Source organism: Anneissia japonica, unplaced genomic scaffold, assembly GCF_011630105.1.
Source record: "Anneissia japonica isolate Jap-2015-1 unplaced genomic scaffold, ASM1163010v1 scaffold5623_len388731_cov182, whole genome shotgun sequence".
NCBI lineage: Eukaryota > Metazoa > Echinodermata > Crinoidea > Comatulida > Comatulidae > Anneissia > Anneissia japonica.
In genome coordinates, this window is record NW_022727290.1 from 230,759 (window position 1) to 253,789 (window position 23,031).

At 34.3% G+C, this 23,031-nt stretch overlaps 2 protein-coding genes across 9 annotated transcripts in view; both read left to right on the plus strand.

Annotated features, from left to right (window-relative positions):
• The window catches only part of LOC117113678 (E3 ubiquitin-protein ligase TRIP12-like), a 64,660-nt gene extending 49,563 nt beyond the window's left edge, over positions 1-15,097 (plus strand). For 5 of the 6 annotated variants that reach the window (XM_033257088.1, XM_033257089.1, XM_033257090.1 and 2 more), the window contains 16 exons: positions 730-924; positions 1,482-1,676; positions 2,086-2,220; positions 2,831-2,881; positions 4,607-4,806; positions 4,979-5,118; positions 5,561-5,712; positions 6,357-6,499; positions 6,929-7,082; positions 8,671-8,884; positions 9,216-9,370; positions 9,823-10,152; positions 10,305-10,418; positions 10,859-10,953; positions 11,299-11,402; positions 11,865-15,097. In XM_033257088.1, coding sequence (XP_033112979.1) covers positions 730-924; positions 1,482-1,676; positions 2,086-2,220; positions 2,831-2,881; positions 4,607-4,806; positions 4,979-5,118; positions 5,561-5,712; positions 6,357-6,499; positions 6,929-7,082; positions 8,671-8,884; positions 9,216-9,370; positions 9,823-10,152; positions 10,305-10,418; positions 10,859-10,953; positions 11,299-11,402; positions 11,865-12,061 — 2,574 coding nt within the window. In that variant the 3' untranslated portion in view covers positions 12,062-15,097. The remainder of the gene's footprint in view (positions 1-729; positions 925-1,481; positions 1,677-2,085; positions 2,221-2,830; positions 2,882-4,606; positions 4,807-4,978; positions 5,119-5,560; positions 5,713-6,356; positions 6,500-6,928; positions 7,083-8,670; positions 8,885-9,215; positions 9,371-9,822; positions 10,153-10,304; positions 10,419-10,858; positions 10,954-11,298; positions 11,403-11,864) is intronic. The other variant, XM_033257093.1, reaches the window with a different exon arrangement.
• Positions 15,098-18,106: 3,009 nt separating this feature from the next.
• Positions 18,107-22,578, plus strand: LOC117113680 (G-protein coupled receptor 161-like). 3 transcript variants are annotated; one of them, XM_033257096.1, is made up of 4 exons: positions 18,121-18,255; positions 19,489-19,865; positions 20,464-21,248; positions 21,781-22,578. In XM_033257096.1, the coding sequence occupies exons 2-4, from the start codon at positions 19,510-19,512 to the stop codon at positions 22,047-22,049; spliced, it is 1,410 nt and encodes a 469-aa protein (XP_033112987.1). In that variant the 5' UTR covers positions 18,121-18,255; positions 19,489-19,509; the 3' UTR covers positions 22,050-22,578. The 3 variants fall into 3 exon arrangements, with proteins under 3 accessions (XP_033112989.1, XP_033112987.1, XP_033112988.1); XM_033257097.1 differs by having other exon boundaries at positions 18,125-18,261; XM_033257098.1 differs by lacking the exon at positions 19,489-19,865 and having other exon boundaries at positions 18,107-18,255.
• The last annotated feature ends 453 nt before the right edge of the window (positions 22,579-23,031 follow it).

Sequence of the window (23,031 nt, forward strand, 5' to 3'; positions counted from 1 at the left end):
CAATTATCTGTGGTTTTCTCATTGGGCTTTAATATTAAGTGAAATAGTATCAGGTGCTTGGTAGAAGTGTCCTGATTGGTTAATAGTTTGTTGCCACAAAACCTGTCAGCCAACAACTGAGAGTGCTACATAATTTGTGGCAAAGACAAGCCAAACCAGTCACTCGTTGCAAATCTTGTTTCAGAGATAACAGCCAAAACATGCTGGAATGTCAACATTTTTTAAATCTATTTTATTGCACTAAACTAACCTTTATATATATACAGTATACATCATGCTGTGACAATATTTTCTCCATTTTTAATGTTAAAACAACAATTTCAGCAATTTGGAAATGGTTTCTTCCAGAGAAATGCCCTAAATCATAAATTTTGAAGGCTGATTTCTCAAATATTGTTCTATAAACAGCTGTATGCTTAAACTTCTCTAACTTCATAACGCAATGTCAGATTTAAATAATTCTTCTACCATTTTATAGCTCCCATTTGATAGTGAACCCTTTATTAATAACTAAAAATTGATTTTTGCGAGGAGGGACTAGTTTGGCTTGTCCTTGCCACATATAGCTGTCTGCCATCAGTGTTTTCTCAACTACAATTTAATTTATTGTTCATACGAAACCTAAATGTGTTACCATACCATCAGTATCCAGAATAGTAAGTGTGCCATACTGCTTGCAACGTAACACAATTCCTTACATTTCTTTCTCTTTGAATTGTTCTGTATTAGGACGCAGCTGACCTGAAAGCTCTGCAAGAGATCAGTACCATCCTGTGCGACTCTGACATCTCGCCTTTTGAAGTACTCCACAGCGGCCTCATCGGGAAGCTGCTCAATTACCTGACGTTCTCAAGTACTGGTATAGAAAGATCTACAAGACATTGCAGACTGCGCAGATTCCTACATGTGTTTCTAAATTGTCCGGTAAGTAGACACGTTGCCTTTAACAGCCTTCGCTTATCTTTCAAGGATTGTTTTTAGCTTCTAAAATCAATCAACTTTTCCACTAATCATCATTTTGATGATAAATTGCACAAAAACAAGAAAGTATAATACATACATACAAGTTTCAAAATGTATGCCATCATGTCAGAATTAAATATTTCGACATTAATTATGTCATCAGGAATGAAAACAGTATATAGTTTGTATCAATTTCAACCTTTGAATTTAGATGTCTGGAATCGATAGAGCTCTTCATTCCCAACTTTTTCCATAGAGAGAACACATGTATTTTCTTTGCCGCCTTCTGTACTCACTCAATTCTATAGATTTCACTTTCACTCAAATTTATAAAATAATATTTTTGATTGAGCTACAAGCCCATATTGCAGAGGCCTGTTACGTTCCAGAGATACTTAGCATGGGTCCATGCACATGCTCAAGAGGGCACATCTTCTCTTTCTCGGTGGTGTCACTTCAGCTGTCAATGCCACCATTATAACTGCCATTTTCTAATGTCTTTCTGTCTCTTTTCTTAGCCCCCAGATTCACCTGTAATGAAATCCTTGGACCTCTCTAATCCACCTCCCTACATCCAGTTGGTGAATAAAGTGAACGCATGTATTGGTCACCTTGAGCAGTTTGCGGTCAAAGTTCATGATCTACCTGGCGCAGGATCCTCAGGAAGTCGAGGATCTCAGGCTATGAAATTCTTCAATACCCATCAACTGAAGGTTTGTACTTATTAAGTAAATTTATTATGTTTAGACTTAGTGCTCAGTTTTTCAGCCTAGCATTGTTGATTAAATAATGGAAAATTGTTAAAATAACTACACACAACCCATTATGTTCCAACAAACTTCTGTATAATTAATTAATGTCTCCTAAAATAATTGTGTAATATATTGTATATAGATGTTAAGTTATTAAGTGCTATATATGATATGAGACTTTCCAAAAAGAATGAAATCTAAATGCATTAAGTTTGTTTTCAAGTGCTTGCACTCAGCAGTTTGGTAATCATCCATATTCCTTAAATAATGCTATGAATTTAGTGCTCAGTTGGATAAAATAGTACTATGCTATTGGATAAAATAGTACTATGCTGTTAATAAACCATGTTTTTCATTATTCCTTTCATAGTGCCAGCTATCCAGACACCCAGAATGCACAACACTGAGGCAATGGAGAGGAGGTCCAGTAAAGATAGATCCACTAGCACTGGTGCAAGCAATTGAAAGGTACCTGGTGGTTAGGGGCTATGGCAGGGTACGACATGTAAGTACAAAAGTAATACTGTTCTGGTTATATGCTAGACAGGATTCCAAGAGCCCAGTCACACTTAATAGTTATGTCGCCTCAGGGCGACCTTTTTTCAAGTGTGGACAATCAATAAATTTTAAGCCGGCCCAGAGCTGAACTAAATGTAGTCCAATCTTGAATGTCAGCTCAGGTCTAGCAATGCGGGACTTGGGCTGACTCATATTCATATATGAACGTAAACCGAACCTAGTCTAGGCCTAGTTCGCCAAGGTCACTTTAAAAGCGGTCAATTTGGACATCTTGTACCATAACATTTCCTGCAAAATCGGGCGAAAAGGAGGAAGTGTGAAAGTTTGCAGTGCGACCCTGAGCTGACATAAAATATTGAGTGCAAAAGGTACTGTCGTTTTCAGTCGGCCTTGGTTATAGGATCCCTGGTCCAAGAAGAATTCAAAGTCATCAATCAATCAATCAATCATGTTATTATTATTATTTAATGGCAGTAACTAAAAAGTAAGAAAGGATCGTGTTCAATTAATCCAGCAGTTAATCAGCTCATTATTTAATTAATTAGTAAATCAAAAATTATGTTGCTTCTCACGTTATTTAATATTTCTTTTTAAAGGATGATGATGACAGCGATGATGCCTCAGATGAGGACATTGATGAAACACTGGTAAGACATTAATTATTTTCATTAATTTATAAATGCATGGTTCAAAAGCACTAGCTTATTAATGAAAACAAAAATGGGACAAAACAGTATCCGCTATAGAGGCACCAAAATATGGAATGGCTTAGAACATGATATAAGAAATCTACAAAGTATTAGTTTATTTAAAAATGAAATACACAAAAAAACTACTTAACAAATACAGATAAAATTGGTAATTTTTACTTAAACTTGGTCGTAATTTTTACTTATTTTCCATTATATTTGTCATGATTTATAAATGTGTCATCTTTTATTATTAGCTTATCATTTTGTTATTATTGTTCTTTCTTTTGTAAGGGCATTAAAACTTAAAGCTTGCTTGACTTGATGCCTTTTTAATCAATCTATGAAATGAAAATTGTATAAAAAATATATGATAGGTAATTGATTAAATAAAGTTTATTGTGATGACCTTGGAATTTTAACCCAGACATTAAGGTTGAGAGGCAAAGGGCACCACTGCTGCACTAACCCTTTCTGTTGCAGTCTGATGGTCCATATTCAACACAGCTAAAACCAGACTGTTGAATTTTGTTTACTCATATTTTACTCGCTCCGCTTAGAAGTTTAAATGGGTACCTGCTAAGATGTGTTGGCTTTGAATATATTATTTCTATTTATTTATTATTTATTTATTATCTCAACAGCAAACATAAAATTCGCCACTTAATTGAGGAAGCACAAACAATAAACAGATACATAAATATTGTTAACGTGAAGATTACAAATACAAAAATATATACTAATAACAATAATAGTACTACGTTGTGGAATGATGTGAACATGTATCTACCAAGAAATGCCTCTTTACGGCTGCTAGGTAGTCATGGACTACGCCCATATGCAATTCAGCACAATGACGCTGCAAGATATGGGTTATAATAATAATAGTAATAATATCAAATTAAGTGGGCCTAATATGTAAAATGTTTCTAACACTGTTACAGAACATAGAGAGATTATCACTAATATCTTGAATCTTTAAAACAAGAGAATTATAAGCTAAGCTTAATCTACTAATAAAACCATTTTTAAGCACATATACTCTATTAATTAAAGGAAATATGAAAAGTAGGACTATTTCTAAGACAACGACTGGGGACTCTTTAAGACTAAAATTACTAACCAAGTCGCATTTGAAAATAGAATAAACACATTTGTATAAAAAAACAAGATAAAAAAACTGATGTAATCGATGAATACGTGAAACCTGGGTTTTGAAAATAGAATTATATACAACTGAAGAAAAATCTAAATTTTGGCGAATAATACTGAAATAGAGATGAAGTTAAGTTTGGCTCAAAGCTGATGTGGTGCAATTGCACATCAGCCCAAGCAATCTATTGCACTTGTCAACAAGATGACCAAATATACAACTATCTTCATGTGAATGTACCCATTTATGAGATTCCATTTATTAAATAATTGTGCTTTAAAATATTCTTTTTTAACGAAATAGATAATATATTGCACTTTACATGTTTAAGGGACATAACCCCAAGTTGACACCGAACAACTTAATCTATTGAGCACAGCATTACAGCAAGGTGTCCTCCCCTATTGAGGGGAGGAGGTTACACTTTGTACCAGCTTAATCCATTAACCAGCTGTAATAATTAAATTGCCAGCTCCCAAAATGCATAGTGTAAATTCCTATATTTTTCATCATCTATTGGTAATTTGCAGGCCGGTGCTTTCTCTAGCAGTAACATTAATATACAGCATAAGTTACAGTTTATGATTGGTGATCATGTACTGCATTATGGAATGACAGTCTACCAGGCAATCAGACAGTATGCATCAATGGCCGAGGACAGCACAGATACCGAAGACGAGAGCCACCCATTGGGACGAGCAGGCATATGGGCCAAAACGCATGTTATATGGTAAGTTGTATTCTGTCAACACTGTTGGTGTTTTAGTATCAGTTCCCAATAATCTTGGTACCACTTACATCCTAATGCTACCTAAAATTTATTAAAAAGATTTTTTCTCTATCCTATGAATGGATATTCTAATGGATTTTTAGTAATTTATTCTTTGCATTTCACCATTCAGGTACAAACCTTACAATGAAGACAAGGTATCATCATCTGACACAGTTTCCACAGCAACAGCCACATCATCTAAGAAGAGTTCCTCATCAACAAATAGTAAGAGAGCAAGTAAATCAAAAAAACACGACGAATTATGGCACGGTGGGTAACCACTTCAAAATGTGTTGTTACAGCTAACTTAATTGTGCATCTTGCATCTTGGTTTTTGTGTACCTGGTTGGTAAATTCCCTCCTACATTCTGTGAGGTTCTTTACATATTATTACACAACATTTTGTGATACTGTATATGTTTGTGGATTTTGTGATATCCATTTGAAAGTTTCTGGGTGCTTTATTTGTAAATTTTACATTCCACATTATTCCATTGCATCTAGCATACATTTTTGGGTTAATTGACATGATGGGTATATGGTACTTCATATAAGCCTTGCTTTTCTGTGTCAGTTCATACTTTCTAATTTAACTTCTTTTATTTATTTGCTTATATTGTACAGTAGTATTTATTTTTGATACTCAAAACAATCCATTTTCTTTTTTGCTTAGAAATTGAATTAATAAATTACTAATTATTTATCCCTTCAGAAGGCATAGTTCCTGTTGGAAAGTCACCTCTTGATTTGCAGTTACTTCCGTTACTTCCACTTGGAGTCAACCTTAAGGATCCTTCTACCGAGTCCATAGCCTTGCTTTGCGTTCTTCATGTTCTTAATCGTAACTGGCATTGGCTTTATGATGTAAGTTGGAAGTTTTTGGTATAAGTTTTTGCATAAGAGGCATTGGGGTTGCCTTGGTGAATGTGGGTGTGTGTGTGTGTGTCTCACACTCAATTGTAAATAAGCAAAATAAAAAAAATGTACACACATTGTTTATGAATTTTGGTGTTTAGTTAATTTTTAGCATTTTATTGAATCTAATTTTTGCAATTTCATTTTTTAATTAGTATTAAAGATTATTAATCCCACCACCCCTTCCCTTTCCTCCTTCTTGAGGATGGATTGGTCAATTCTTCAGAAGACAATCTCCTCCAGTTCGTAAAGAGTGTGTTCTTTAACATGCATATGGACTGAATTTCACAAAGGACCATGGCTTTTTAAGCACCATGGGTACTATATTAATCCTTAAAATAAAAATATCTTCTGAAATTTGTAATGGAAATTGCATTACCACTTCTAATTAAAACACTATGGATGTAGCGATTGGAATTGAACCATGAAACAAAGGTGTAAGGTTCTCCATGGTTCAGCGCACACACAGTGTCTACCACAAGATTATCTGACTGAGCTAAGCTGTTGTCTATAAAATTCTCTCTGTTGCTGTCTACTAAGCCTAAACAAGCTTAGTCATATTCTTAATTAACCAATGTATTTATTGCTTGCAGGGTGCTGTGCCAAAGTATGCCTTGTCTTCTAATGAGTTCATAAGTAGTAAGTTAACAGCCAAAGCTACAAGACAACTACAGGATCCTCTGGTAATAATGACAGGCAACCTGCCCTCTTGGCTCACATCCCTCTCCAAAGCATGGTAAGTGGCCAATATAAAATTATTTATTATGTGTCTTTTTTAAACTATGTGAAGCTTTTGTTTAGTGGTCAACACATTGGCTGCCATGTCTTTTTCCATAGTTGTTCTCCATTTTCTACCATGAACATCATTCCAGTCAATCTTAATGAAACAAGAAAATATTTAGTATCCAGACAGGCAGCATGTTATAGTGCTTGCCTTCCAGTATCTTATGTTCTGGGTATAAATCCCAGAAATGCTTTATAAAGAAATTTATTTGTGAAAGTGAGTTTATTGAACATCAGTTCTGGGTATAAATCCCCATACTTTATAAAGAAATTTATTTGTGAAAGTAAGTTTATTGAACATCTTTATTACTCGAAACAAATTAACTTTGTCAAATTCAACATTGATGATAACTGTATAATCCATCCGTCATTCTGTTTTCAGCCCGTTTCTATTTCCGTTTGACACACGTCAGCTGCTATTCTATGTCACAGTATTTGATCGAGATCGTGCAATGCAACGACTACAAGAGAACAACCCTGAAATGAACACGTCTGACTCCAGTGAACGGGTTGCTCCGCGTCTTGATAGGAAAAAGGTATAATTTCTAGTGTCTAGTACCTTGATATGCAGCTGTTACAGCATGGTTAATGGGTCTAAGCCAGCATTACTGAGTTGCCTAGGCACCAACATTTTATCATATGCATTGACAGCTTAGGCTCGTTTCCATCCACCCTTATATTCCCCTGACTGTTAAAGATGTGTTACTATGACTGTACTTGATGTGGCTGAACATATTGATATATATAAACATTGAGATTAACATATCTGGCATTTTTAGTTTCTATGCATGTAATGCAATAGGAACCATTGTAATCACTCTTGCTATTTCCTATGTTTTTTATTGTGTGTAGTGTGTGTGTGTAGACATTTATGCAAATGCGCATGCGTCAAAGAAAAGTTTTCCGACATTTTGTTTTACATCGCGATGCGAAGATCGATGTGAAGTTTCTGCAGAGTTCAATCAGGGCTCACGCTAACCGACCGGAATGTCGGCATGGATAAAACTATTTTGGTTTTACGGCAAAAAAATCATCTGCTGTAGGCATAGGTATTTTGAAGAAGGCCTAAAATAAAACTAAAATGTTTTAATACTTGCTGAAATACATCGTTTCTTCATTTAGATCTCCATTTTTCACTTAGTCCATGCGACGTTTGTTTCTGTTGTATACGTATGAGTAGTCATATAAAGGTACTATATCCCCGACAGTTGGCTGTGCAGCAATGTACCCTTTGAATGCAAACTGAAAACAGGTGAAAATATAAAGGCAGCCGACTGTCGGGTACATAACGACTAAAAAAAAAAAATAATAATAATTAATAATTTAATAAATTTAAAATCATAAATCTAAATCAAACTTGGAGAAAGTTTTGGATGGTCCACAATGTCTTGAAAAACTCTGCGCCTGCACTAATAATATACTCAGATGTGAGGTTCTGTGCATTAAGCCATACAGATACAGATACTACAGTACCTACAGTAGATAGTAAAACCTGTAATTTATAAATTGACCTAGGTAGGCCTAGGTATGTAGGGCCATTGAGCCCCTCTAGGCCTAGTCTTGAGTCTTACTTACTTTGTAAACTTATGCTAGGCCTAGGGCCTAAGCCCCTAGCCCCAGTATTTAGCTAGGCTACTAGGCTGTAAATTTAGGCTTTCGCTTTAAATAGAGCCTATATCCTCCGCGTAAAAGTTAGGTCAAGAAATCTGTCTGCGCATTTGGGAAAATAAGGGCCGATTTCTGCTCAGATTTTGCTGAAAATTTGGCTTTGACCTATTAATCTTAATATTTAACCAATGTATTATGCAGTATTTACTATTCTGCGCACCTATTTTTCTGTTTTTGTACTCAAATTTAATCCAGTTTTTGCGGTATCATCCACGCAATTAAAATACTACTAATTGTGTGGGGAATGCGTACCTATACTTCAGGCCTGGCCTACTGTACTGTATTTAAAATGTTATTACTATCTGGCATTTTTATCTATAAGTGTTTCTGTACTGTGAAATATTAGAGATCGGACACAGCAGCCTTGATGAGCTACTGTTTCTATTCCGCATTGTTAGTCTCATCATTATTAATATAACCCTTTCATTAAACAAATTATACAATATTCCATAACAGAGAACTGTCTGTAGAGGAGATCTACTTAAGCAAGCTGAGACTGTAATGGATGACTTAGCAAGTTCTCGTGCTGTACTGGAAGTTCAATACGAGAATGAAGTTGGTACTGGTCTAGGCCCAACCTTGGAGTTCTATGCATTAGTCTCTCAGGAGATCCAGCGTGCTGAGTTGGAGCTGTGGCGAGGAGAAGCAGTTCCTCTGATTGATCCAAAAGGTGAATATATAGGCCTGGGAAAACTCAACAATATGCTTCATACATTGTATTTATTTTTTAATGGAGTGGAATTGAATAACTTAGTGGTTATAGGTCTTGCCTTCTAATCCCAGATTCCTTGGTTCAGTTCTTTTCACAGCAGGACTATTTCTCGCATGTAATACCAACTCACTTCCTAGGACTCAATAGGAATCACTTTTGATTAAGACAAAAATCAAAACAATGGAGTTAAACCAGTAACGTAACCTCACTGTTTGTTGTTGTATTCATTCACGTGATGGAAACATGATCATTGAATTATTTGACACTTATGATTCCTTTTGTCCGTTAGGTTCACAAGCTGGAGTTAAGTATGTGTTTTCATCAGTCGGATTGTTCCCGGCACCCCTAGGAAGGAATGCTAAAATGGCAGCTGTTTCAAAGATTAAGGCAAAATTCAGATTCTTAGGGAAATTTATGGCAAAGGCACTTATGGATTCTAGAATAGTAAGTTATTTTCACCAATAACAGTAGTCACCAATAATAATATGTTTGTCCATACATCCAGAAACTAGATGAATATATTTGAGTTAATATGATTGTCACCATTATTAATAATGTCACCATTATTAAGATTGTCACCTTTCATTATCAATTTTTTTTCTCTTTTCTATATGTACTTTGATCATCATATGACTGGTATACAGAATTTGTCATAGCATCACCTGTCAATATTATTTAAACCCATTAAAGTTATTTTCCTTAATATAATAATTATTTTCAAATTAATATATAAAATTCATTTCTACATTTATGCAGTCAACACAAAGCAGTAATTTAACATTTATATACTAGTGAAAATGTCAATATTTCTAAATTTGTTTTAAATGTTGAAATATTTTTTTTCAAAATTTTTTCAAAAGAAATATTAAAAGAATGTTCTGTCTTAAATTCTATAGCTTGACATTCCCTTGAGTCTGCCATTCTACAAGTGGGTACTAGGTCAAGAAGGTTCATTGACCCCTGCTGACCTGCATTATGTTGACCCAGTATTAGCACGATCATATGACCAGCTGCATGACCTGCTGAGGCAGAAGAAAAGGCTACATCAAGATCAGAGTCAGACAGCTACCAGCCTACAACTAGCCCTTGAGAGTCTCACAATGGATGGCTGCTCAGTAGAAGATCTTGGCCTAGATTTTACCTTACCTGGACACCCAACAATTGAACTGAAGAAAGGGGGAAAAGATATATGTGTCACTGTTCACAACCTAGAAGAATATTTGAAGGTAGGAATTGTTCTTTGTGACTTTAAATACTGGGCCAAAATGAATTTGCTTTTGTTATATATTATTTGTAATCACTAGATTTTTTTGTTTTAATGTAGAAGCAGATGTAGTCCATTCTGAAGTTGACCTAATTTTGCTCTTAATTTTTACAGCTTGTAGCTCACTGGACATTAGTAGAAGGTGTAAGTCGTCAGTTTGAGGCGTTCCGTGAAGGCTTCCAGTCAGTCTTCCCCTTGGAGCATTTACAGAGCTTTTATCCGGAAGAGGTATGATACAAGGCCACAACACACAGTCAATCAGTCTTCAGATGTACCATATGCCATTCAATCTGTTTATCAACATAGTGCTTGCAATGCCAAAACAAGCCTCAGTGACAAAAACATGGATGTTTACTTTTTAATATATTCTTATGCTTCTCTCCATCTCCCTTTTCATCTGTCTCCCTCTGTCTTTTTAATATATTCTTATGCTTCTCTCCATCTCCCTGTTCATCTGTGTTTCCCTCTGTCTGTCCACGTGTATAAAAACCACACTTCTCAAACTCATAATAAAATTATTAATTTGTTGAGTACCTTACCCATGGATTTTAGAACATTGGTTACCATTTTACAAACCAGAATGGTTTATCACTCTAACCATTTGTTCTTACCTGTATTACCATTACCATGAGCATTATATAAAAAAATTACTTCTTTTCCAATTTCAGCTTGATCAGTTATTTTGTGGAAGTACTAGTGAGTGCTGGGATATTAAGACATTGATTGAATGTTGTAAACCTGACCATGGTTACACACATGATAGGTAATGTCAAAGGTTATAACTTTCAGAGTGATCATGTTGATTTCCAAGTTAAAAAGTACTCGTCCTTAATAACGAAAATAAATGTATACAATTATCAAATGTTATAATTTTTCAACATAATCACACATTTGACAGCTGATGTCAATGGTCATTCACAAATGCAATGATAGATGAATCTCTTGTAAAAAATAGGATTAAACTAAAATAATAAATTTAAAATATACCTATATATTTATATTATTATCTGTCACACTATAAAATATTGTTGAATGTGGTTATGAATGAAATTTTTACCCTGCTGAAAGAAATCTAAGTTTAATGAAACTTTTCTGTTTATGTTTTTAGCCGAGCTGTGAAAAACCTGTTTGAGATTTTAGTATCTTACAATGGCGAAGAACAGAGACAGTTTTTGCAGTTTGTTACAGGAAGCCCTAAGTTACCGGTTGGAGGTAAGTTTAAAATCTGATTTTAGGTAAATTATTCTGTTTTGTTTTCATACATACATGTAATTCCAGGATTTTGGGTTCTTGTTCTACAAATGGCCTAGTTAATAATGTTTGTAAAATCTGGGATCTATATTAAAAGAAATTTGTTTTATTAATAATATGAAGCATGATGGCATTAAGGCCTTTATGCATTGTTAGGCCTGCAAAAAGTTTTATAATGATAATTACCTTATGTAGGGCACCTTGTGTATATGTTCAAAGAGTTAGGCACAGTTTGTATACATGGTTTTGTCTTCGACACTATTTTTTGTGTCAAATATTCAATAAATAATTATGTGGATTGCTAACTATGAGTAGGCAGGGATATATTCCAGTATTGCCCTCCTTGGCACATGTGCATAAATAAATTTTGAAAATATAACCTTTCCCACTTTTTGAGAACTTTGGTTATTCCTCCTTCAACAGGTTTCAAGGCGCTAAGTCCACCATTGACTGTTGTTCGTAAAACATTTGAAACATCTGAAAACCCAGATGACTTTCTACCGTCAGTTATGACATGTGTCAACTACTTAAAGCTACCGGATTACTCGAACAAGGAATTCATGCAACTGAAGCTGTCAGTAGCTGCCAAAGAAGGACAACAATCCTTCCACTTATCTTAAACACCTTGTGCTGAACCTGTCAATCAATCAGTCAATTAACACCTTTCGACTTCATGGATATATTACGGATGACATTTACGCTCGTCTACAAATTGGAAAAGTTTAGTTTTATTTCATCAACCAAAAGCAATCTACAAATGCGAGTATTGTAGGAGTCTGTAAACAGATCACTACATTGAGACTACGAAAAAATACTTTGTTTTCTCGAATCTACATCATGTTGGTGCTTGGAAGTTTTATCGGTGACTTAACATTCGTCATGTATTGTTGGTAGGTTGTCTTGTAAACGTGTTTGTCATTTTACCTCTGGCTTCAACATGGCCATGGTGCATATTGAACTATTAAGGAATCAATCCAGCTTTGGATAAATTAATACTTGGTGGTTTGAAATTTATCAACTTTGCCTGTGGTATATCCAACCAATTGCAAGGCCAGCATAGATTTCTGCTTGATCGATGGTCCATGCAGGATGGTCATAGTCAGTTATTTGATCTGAATTTTAACAAAAATGTCAGTGCATAAATTGCAAAAGCATATTAGATAATAGAGTACATAGCCAGCAGAATTGTGGAGTATATCGTAGACAATAGAACATATTGACTATGTTTAGAAGACATTATTTCAAATTGTCTCCCTAATTGTGCGCATTGCAAGACAATATCCCATTATCTGATTCATCGTTTAAGCCTGTATTTGCATTCTTGCACAAAATCTGATATTTAAGATTGGAATATTCTTGAGGCACCAGGAGACATTTTGTATTTAATTTTTTACCTTAACACACAATGTCTTTTACATATTATATAACCACTGCATTCAAATTAATGTCAGGAATTTTTGCTCTGGATTTTTGCATTATTCATCAGTTAATATTAGTGATGGATATGTGATCGTGAACATTTGTGTCTGCTGGACGTAGTATAATGCAAATCAGTTGTCAATATTTATGATTTGTAACTAACACTAAGACAATTCAAACTTGAGTAATATTTTGATTGTGTTCAACTTCCATAGAAGTTGTCTTTAATTTTTCCGAACATCTGTAAATAGGCAAAATCTAATAAATGTTAATAATATTCATGTAATTTTTGCCTTTACTTTGAATGTTATGTAGCTCATTCAGTTGTAATTAAAATATGATTTGCATTTAATCAAAGGATATCAGTGTATTTGTCATCCTATTTATAATGATATTAAATGTTGATATCAAAATTATATTAGAATTTGTAAAGTGTTTTGTAGAATGGTTAAAAAGGAGCACAAATGTGTTTATACTACTATAGTGGCAGATCCCAATTGGGCTTGGGTAAAGTAGATTCTATCCCCTTCACTCTTTTTTTTTTTTTTTTAATATCGTAAATGGTTACTGGCACATGCTGTGTCATGTGCCTTTACAAAAATTCCAGAATTGTTCGACCACACACTATTTTCAGAATACTTATGAATACTGTCACAAAGCAAGTGTCCTTTAGATTAAATATTGTGCTATTTTTTAACCCCCTCCTACATATCTACCCACAACCATACACCATTTGTCAGTTTTCCCATGTTGACCCTATTCAATAATTTAAACAATAATGCATTATTGACCAAATGTATCACTGGTTTACACTATTGATTAGCAACAATTGACAACTGTAACATTTTATTTATGGTAATGTAAAAAAAAGGGGGGCTTTCAAAATGTCACATTTTGTAATAAGAAACTACAAAAACATTCTGGAATAATATGTCAAATGATTGCTTGTTTGTTGGTACCAATACCCATTTGTAATGTGATGAGTGCTGGTGTTTATTTTACCTGGACATAGTACAGTAATTTACCTTTTGGTGAGGGCTCTGTATCCCAACAACCAGGTTATCATAAACTTGGAATAGTGCTGTATACATATAAGCCTATTTTCAAAAGCAGCATGCAGACAGTAAAAAGATTTTAGTGGGCAGTACAATCCATTTACACGGTGTGCAACAACAAGGTTTGTTTTGCTCTTGCATGCTTAGTAGGAGATAACTGAAGTTACTGATTGGTCAAAATATTGTCTGTCATGTAACATTTATTTTCTGGAAATATCAATGGAACAATATTAAGCGGCATTTCGCTTAGACAAGCTAATGTTCAGTGTGGATCAACAAAGCAATATTTTATAATATTTTTTTTCTGTTGCAGGCACATGTTATTGCTGTCTGTGTAAATAGGCCTTCCGAATTCACAGATTTCCATATTTATCAATAAAGTGAACAAGTTCTGTTATATGTAATGATAAAGCGCCCTCTTGTGGTAAAGTGCTTTCAGTTTCATACATCTTGCATGGTGGCCACTGAATTAGAATTCTGATATATAGTATGTACCTAATGTGATATTCAAGTGTTTGTATGTTTGAGCTATGTATTAAAATAATGTGGTCAACAGTTTTGTTTCAAAGTTAACAGGAACATTTAGAAGGTAACAGTAACAAGAGATAGAAGTCAACAGCCTGCCTTAAAATTTTCTCCAGAAACTACAAATGCTTTTGAATGTTATTCATGTATGTCATATTATCATAAAGTTATTAACACCGTTTTATTTCAAGAATGTATAGACGATGTAGTGATAGTACTTCAGAGGCTAGTTGATATGTGTGGTTTCCTCGTTGTTTTGTTTTTGAGAAGTGTTAAATTACGGACAACATAGTACCACAGATTCAATTAATACCATTAACAAGTGTTAAAGCCCTTTGTATATAAATGGCCAGCACCAGAAAGTATATTTATTGTTATTGGCAGATTATCTTTCTTTGTGACAATTAGAAGTATATAGCATCTATAATACAAAAAGAAACAATTTGTTATATTCTTAGAAAATGTAAGAACATTAGTTTAATGTATGGAGGTACTGTGTAACAAGCAGAGTACATACTGTGTTACATTTTGGTTGGGTCGTCGCACTTAAGAAGCTGCTTATTAAGTTCGAACATTTTTTTTTTTTCTGTTAATGTGTAATGACGTTGCTTCAGTTGTTAATAAAAAGTCTACCACCATGGTGGAAGAACAACCAAATTTTGGTGTGTCACATTTATTTCCTACGTTTCTATGCAGTGTTGGATCCAGAGGGAAAGGGGGAGGGGGTGGGGGAAAATAGATGAACATCCCTTCCCTTGTGTTTCTTTTAAGACTAAACATTTTTTTTTTTCAACTTTGTTTATCGAGTGTGATAAAAACATTGAGTTCATAAAATTGCAACAATCACAAAAGATATTAAATAAAAGAACTATAAAATGTAAAAGTATATGGATTATCAATGAATAATTTATGTACAGAAAAAAAAAAACATTGCAATAAAATGTAAGATTAATAAAAATATAAAATCTATAAAAATATTTTGTTTATTGCATTAAATAGTTATTTAAAAAAAATATATTTTGTGTATCAAAAATAAAAAATCCAAACAGTAATTACAACAGAAGAAATGCAATAACAGTAAATTTTAAAAAGTGTCTGGTGGGATTTGAACCTGCAACCTCTTACTATCAAGGCAACTGTCATACTCATTGGATCACGAAAACCCATAGGGTATAGGTGCAGAAATATTCCAGTGGCGTAACGCCCATGCGCTCCAAAGGGTCCCCTACACATTGGGTCCTCGATCTAGCACCTGACCTAAAAGAGCTTCGTTGATATATAACAGCATAATATGTCAGACATCGACTGTAGGACACATAAATTTGTAAAAAAAAAAGTTATTTAGAGTTGCCATAATCATAATTTTCTGACCTCAGCCCCAACCATAGTGGGGCTGAAATGGTACAAACCCTGCATCTGTGAAAGTCCCTCCGCCCCCCCCCTCCGCGCCCCCCCCCTCCCCATTTCAAATTCCTGGATCCACCACTCATACTGTATTATCATTTAGAATACAATCACAAAAATTATTAAAAACGGGAACATCTAAAATCCCACAATATTATTGACAACTGTGGCTCAGAAAGCCATAAGTTCCCCGACACGGGCATTATAACCCCTCATACATACAACTGACTTGAACGCTCACATAGTGAAGCTGTGGTTAAAGCTCGGTTTCCTTCGAATCGCTCACCCTATCGCCGATAGTTGTCGGGAAGGTTGAACCTGGTTCAACTTCGCCGACTGCGTTGCAGAGACTGCTCTTACTTTACAATTACTTTACTACGTACCTACTGTACTGTAATCTGATCTAGACCTCTGATTATCCGTCAAACATAAGTGAGAATAAATATATAGGGTTAAACTATTAAAACGCACAATAAGAATATTAAATTGTCTCTAATTAATTCATTCTGAACCTTTATTTAAGAAACGTAATCTCTTAAAATTTGTTATACTCACACAGTCCAAATTGCCTCATTCATGTACCAATATGACGAAAAAACTTTGCCCAACCATGTTTGTTCTATTTAGGAAAGGTCATAATCCTCATAAAAGAATACTAATGAAAATTTAATAGGCCTGGGCCTATTCCTTTTACTCGTCTACGAAATTTTTACTTTTTCCTAACAACCATAAAAAATAAAAAACTTCATTTACATACCATTATATTCATGTGCGCCATAATAGTAGGTCTTTTATTATTATTCCACATTATTGTTAATTTCTAAAAATATATTACCGTAAGTGAAATAAATTGCATTTTGCACGACGGAACAGGATCAGGGCCAAGAATGCGCGCATTACCTAGAAACGCACACTTTCGTCATTTTATGTGCCTAGCGGAAAGGTATAACTTAGTGGACCTATTCCATCACATGCCATCTTCATTGACTTGATTATGTAAAGGCTGAAATATTAGTGATTATATTGTTCCTATGGTTCATTGTGCAATGTCAGGCACAACATTTTATTAACTGGTAGGCCCTAGGCCTAAAATTATTTTACTGGATAATTAAGTGCACTGAGTATCATCCCGTAGCCGAGCTATGGGACAGTCGGGGCATGAGATTTCACTCTATTCAGTAATTTTTCACTATTTTAAGAATAATATTCACTCATTTAAGAGTGAATTTTACCGTCTAGAAAGAGTGAAATTGGAGTGGTCCGTGGCACTCTTTTCGAGTGAATATTCACTCTTTTACAGAGAGTAGAAGAATTAGTAAAACTCAATGAAAATGACGATGATATCGAATTTGCACTTGTGTGTTTGCAAACACATAAAATGTAGGTCTTTTCAGAACAAACATTTTTTCAGCATGTGTGACAAACGGAGTTGGCTATAACAAAAATCTTGATTAAATATAATTATATGATTTGTCGAAAATGTAAATAATTAAGTATTTAAACTTTATTATGGGCTAGTGCCTATATTTAATGCATTGGCCTTCACGGCCCCAAACCAGATGTTTCGGTAGGTACTACCATCATCAGTGAAAACATTGATGTCGAAATATTGAATCCCAGCACGATTGTACTATCATATTCTTTATTTGGAAGCTACACTTTTACAACAGTGGCACACGTGGAAAACGGTGCGTCCAAGAAAAATATAAGAAAACAAACAAAATCAAAACAAAGATCAAAAGTAAAAGTAAATGCATGTAAGCAGCGAAATTAAATAAAATACAAAAAGAATACATCAAATCATACGCAGTCAATCAGAAATGCAACAGCAAAGGAAGAACAGTACAATTTAAAAGAGTGGTGAAATATATTATACACGGGAACGTTCGACGTCTCTTTTTTTCTATAATAAAATTCTTGCACTACGCCCTCTATAGTACTACAGCACGCCTTTTGGGTGGTCTGCTAGCATGGCTAGCAGTAAACTTTCGCATCATTTACGGTGAAAAATAGTACTTTTTAGGTATTAGTTATTAAATTAAAACTATATTAAAAGTTTTCATTTATATGTATTATATTATATAAATATTTTACCTGTTTTTTTTAAAGATTATATTCAATTATAATTTAGTATGAATCGTACTAATATGAGTTGTTTTCGATGAACTGATGAAAGTTTCTTATGATCAAAATAGCCTTACCGTAAAGAGTTTTCAAAATGACTAAATATGCTGCCCTCTATGTTCTAAAAGAACAGAAAAGCTTTGTTGCCTACAGGACCACACACATGGCTGTGTTTATATCGATGAGGTGGTCTACTGTTATACGTTGGTGGTGGGAGAGAAAGGTACAAGGAATCCTAACTGTTAATCAACCATGCCGTCAAACATGGAAATAAAAACAAATCTAAGGTAAAGGTATGGATTTATAAGTTTCTTTATATTAGATATATGTTATTTTCTAGGTAATAAATAACTGATGAGTAAACTCGGATCTCCAGTACATACAGTGGTAGTAGCAACGAGCGGAGCAGGTCAGGGAGGATGAAGCGCAACTCATCATACAAACAACCAGTAGGCCTAGCCATACTGCAACTAGAAGAACTAGGCCTAGGCTACAATATTATGTTATTTGAAAATACTCTATTTTTTATATTTCGATTAGAAAACAGAATATACAAAAAAATTACAAACGCAATTTAGATGATTGTATGTGTTTTGATGGTCTTGTTTTTATATTTTTGTACTTTACAATATATTTTTTGTAATCAAAGAAAATGATTTTCCTTACTTTGTATTGATTTCATAAATTATTGCTGAAATAGCAATGTTTATCTGTTGTGGCACTATAAGTGGTACTAGTCAGAACTGACAACAAAACTTCAAAAAAATAAAAATAAATGTATAAAACACAATATTATAAATTAAACATCCAATGCTGGTCAACGTATTGTAAATTAAAATATTTACCATACAAATGTTTAATATATTAAACATTGTAATGCCCATGAGAAGATATTAGTTTCTTGTACTGTATTGCATTCGCAATTCAGCTTATGGGAAATCTCAGGCAGCTAGCCGCGGGTCTTCGGTGACCCAGCCCAAATTTCCCAGTGTGTAGGCATACATACGACGACAAAATAAAGAATTATTACAATAGGATTCGGATACTCTCCCCACCAACAAAACCAGAACACCTTGATGTCACTTTGATTGACAGTCTTTTTTGGAATGTTATTTTCTCTGGCAATAAAAATTCCAGAAAGTTTTTGAATCGGAGCATGAAGCTTCTGGCTGAAATTTAAATATGTGACACTGTATGCCACTTCCAATCTGCAATTATTTTATTTATTAAAGTATTCAATGCAAACTATACACTTTCCAGTGTGACCCAGGATGACTTTTTTAGCTCCGATGAGGAGCTCTAGAAACACTCCTGATTGATTAATAGATCTTTTGTAGATCTACTCCTTCTTTTATACTGCCCTCTTGAGGTTGATTAATTAATAGTTAGTTTTCCTGATAATAGTTAATTGATTAATAAATCTTTTTTAGCTCAACCGCCTCTATTATGCTGCCCTCATCATAGCTTTCGAGATTACAAGAACTTGTATAATTATCACTCAAAACTATTTTCTGCCACAGATAAGAAGGAAGACAAACACAATGGATGATTCAGAAGTAACTCAAAACCATTCAGCCGTCAATTCAACATCGTCTACCATGGCCATCATAGAATCGTCCGTCCTCAGTGCTTTGCTTCTTTGCATCCTATTTCTGAACGCTCTCCTGTCTTATGTCCTTTATCAGAAATCTCACCTTTATACACCTAGCAACCGTTTTGTCTTTAGTTTGACGCTGGCAAATGTTGTCTTCTGTATGTTGTCATTACCGTTCAATATTGTCAGTTGCGTGATGGATAAGTGGATATTTGGGGTGATGTGGTGTAATGTCACTGGGTTTATCACCCTGTGTGTGCTCACAGGTGGAATATACACAGTTGCCTGTATAAGTATTGATAGGTTTGTTAAAATTTGGTTTTTTTATTAACACAATAAACAAAACTAGGAACCATATCCCATTCTCAAGTATTTTAAGATTCAAAGTAGTTTGGGCACAACTTTTGTAGATCCTCTAAGTGATGATGTTAGCTAATCTTATCTATTTTGTGAGTGAAAACTAAATAAAAAGTAATAGTGCTCAATAGTAGAATAATATTAGATTATTAATAATAATAATTCTGTTTTTTGTCCTCATTCAATATGAAAAATTTGGAAATTTGTGCTGGGGACCCACAGCAACCTGGGTGCAGCACTACCCGACTTAACTACAACATGTAAAGGATACATGGATACAAACATGTTCTTTATCTCACCTAACTCTCAATGTGAGGGTTATTCAAAGCAGAGCCGAACCAATTAAGACGCCAGGGCTAGCCGGGTTTGAACAGGGGTTGTCAGCACAAGAAGCAGGAACAATACTTCTCGGCCAACCACTAATAAGTGTTGATGTGATGTTTATCTGAACATCATATTTAATCAGTCAATTATGTTTAAAAAATATATATCCAGTCTAAACCTTTAAAGTCTAATTCATTTTCACATTTTTCTCTTTGTGTAGGTATTATGCAATAGTGAAACCGATGCTGTATCCATTTAAGATAACAAGTACACGGACAGTAGAACTTATATGCTGCAGTTGGGTTCTTGCCATTCTCCTGACAATCCCACCTTTTTTCGGCTGGTCACGTTTCGTCTTCCATAAATCAAAACTCGGCTGTATGGTAGACTGGCGCCACCATCGCTCATATGCTGCAGTTTACGTCATCGTCGGTGCAGTCTTTCCAACAGCTGTTATCATAGTGTGCTACCATCATATTTTCAAAGCTGCTCGTATTTCAAGTCGCAGAGTCAGCAACGGAAACATTGTTGAAACAGGATCACGGCCTAGACGGCGGTCACGTCGTGCATCGCTGCTAGTCAGCATACGAATGAATTCTCCAACAAAAGCTCTACGAACAATTTTACTAACTTTAATAATAACTTTTATATTTTGGCTTCCATTTGTATTTAACGGTTTAATTGAAATTGCTTACAAATCCATAGAAATACCAGTATTTATCCATTCAGTAATTGTTATTTTGTTATGCTGCACGTTTCTTGTGCAGCCATGTATCTACGGACTTTGGAATAAGACAATTAGGAGACAGATTAAATCGGTAATATTCGGTACTTCCATTTCGTTTGATGGGGAAGATGAGAGAATGTTTTATCAGAGGAGACAATCACGTGGGGCAAGTATAACAGGAAGTATAACAGATCTTAGTTACACAGCGTTGCTGCAGTCAAGACCAGGTGTTGCTACAATCAGTGGATGCAGTGTTCACCAATCAAGTAATGACTCCGGTAAGTAATGTTTTCTTTTTATCTTATGTTTTTTCATAACGCACTCAAACTAGGCAGTCAAATTGTAGAGACCTGTGAGAATTCAGTAGAGCAGTCATCTATACTCCCTACATAAAATTTATCTACTGTATTCTCCACAATTAACAATACCTAAATATTATCAGCTGTTTATTCCAGCGCATGTCAACCTCATATTCTGTGCTATCCGTCAGTTCAATATTAAGTTGTATATTAATATTTGAATGTGGAGTGAGAAAAATTGTTCTCGTCAGCTGCCTGTTGTTTAATTAATAACAGTCCTACAGTCTCTTACATTTCTGCCACCAAATTTAAGGATTTTCATAATTAAAGGATTTTTGTAATAGACTGTCTGCAAATTATTGAAAGTTATTTTGATCTTCTAATTTCAAATGCTGAAAACTCATAATGTGGTTCTTGTAATTTTGAGCAAATCAAAGTTTTTTCAAATGGCAATACAGTATACACATTTGGTAGTTAAATAAACATTTTTTTTAATGCTTTTTCATTCCAGGTGCTGTATTAGCCTGTATACAAGAAGCAGACGATTCAGATAAATCACTTAACAACAGTCTCAATACCAGCAAGACTCCCACACTAACTCATTCCACAAAGATAATGAAACAAGACCACTCAACCTCCTGGAAAAAAGATCTCAGTGCAAGGCATCATCCAGGTGTCCAGACAGGTGCACGGCAGCATCCAAGGTTACATCATGTAGATGCCAATAGTGTAGATGAAGGCATTGATGATATTCTTGAAACTGTAAACCTTGATGATTGACCAATCAGATTCTGACTTTAATTGTCCATCCTAGATATTGAACAATCAGATTGATTCTATCAATTGCTAATGATTTATCCAATTAAATTTTCTATTCATCTCAAAAGTAGTAATAATAGTAGTAGCAATTTGACTAGTGATGTACGACTGTTTATCAGATTATTTAAAAATAATTTTAACAATTGCATTATTAATTTAAATCTAGTAAAGTAAAGGATAATAAAACGATTGAAATTTGTCATTTAGGATATAGAGGAACAAAAAAGTATTATTTCTGTGCCTAGTGACATGTAGGTTTCCCTCTAATTACAGAATACTCCAATTAATGAATGTCTTTTATCTTTACTATTCTAATTGCAGACCAAAGCTGCTAAAGACTATGGAAATCCTGGTTTCAAAAGTTATCTTAAAGTCAGGCTCCAGAGGAAAACAAATTTTTGATATGTTGTAGAACTGATTTTTCTAAGACAGAAAAAAGTTGTTTGACGAAAAACTGGGGAACGGTGAATGAGATTTTTTAATATTTAAAAACTGGGGGAATAAGGTGTAAAAATGGGCAGTTACGCCCCTTTTCCCCCCAGTTTTTAAATATTAATAAATCTGTATCTCATTCACCGTTCCCAAGTTTTTCGTCAATCAAATTTTTTCTGTCTTAGAAAAATCAGTTCTACAACATATCAAAACATTTTTTTAAACAACATGATAAAATACAATATATTACACAGACCAGATTTACTGTATACATATCAGGAGCTATGTTGCATTTCCCCATGTTTGGGGGATTCTTAAGTTATTTTCACATTTTATTAAAAAAACACTAACATATCTTAAAGACACACAAGTAGTACTGTCTATGTAAGTACGCATAATTTACAAGCAGTTAAAATGTAAAAAGAAAGGAATCTAGAAATATTTAACACACATTTCCCCATGTTTGTAATTTGAAAGAAAATTGCAAAGCCCTCTAACTGGTTAAATATAT

Excerpts from the sequence above, each read along its gene's own strand:
- LOC117113680 (XM_033257096.1), top strand. The coding sequence starts at position 19,510 with ATGGATGATTCAGAAGTAACTCAAAACCATTCAGCCGTCAATTCAACA. Across the intron at positions 19,866-20,463 it reads GCCTGTATAAGTATTGATAG|GTATTATGCAATAGTGAAAC; the intron begins GTTTGTTAAAAT and ends CTCTTTGTGTAG. Across the intron at positions 21,249-21,780 it reads CCAATCAAGTAATGACTCCG|GTGCTGTATTAGCCTGTATA; the intron begins GTAAGTAATGTT and ends TTTTCATTCCAG.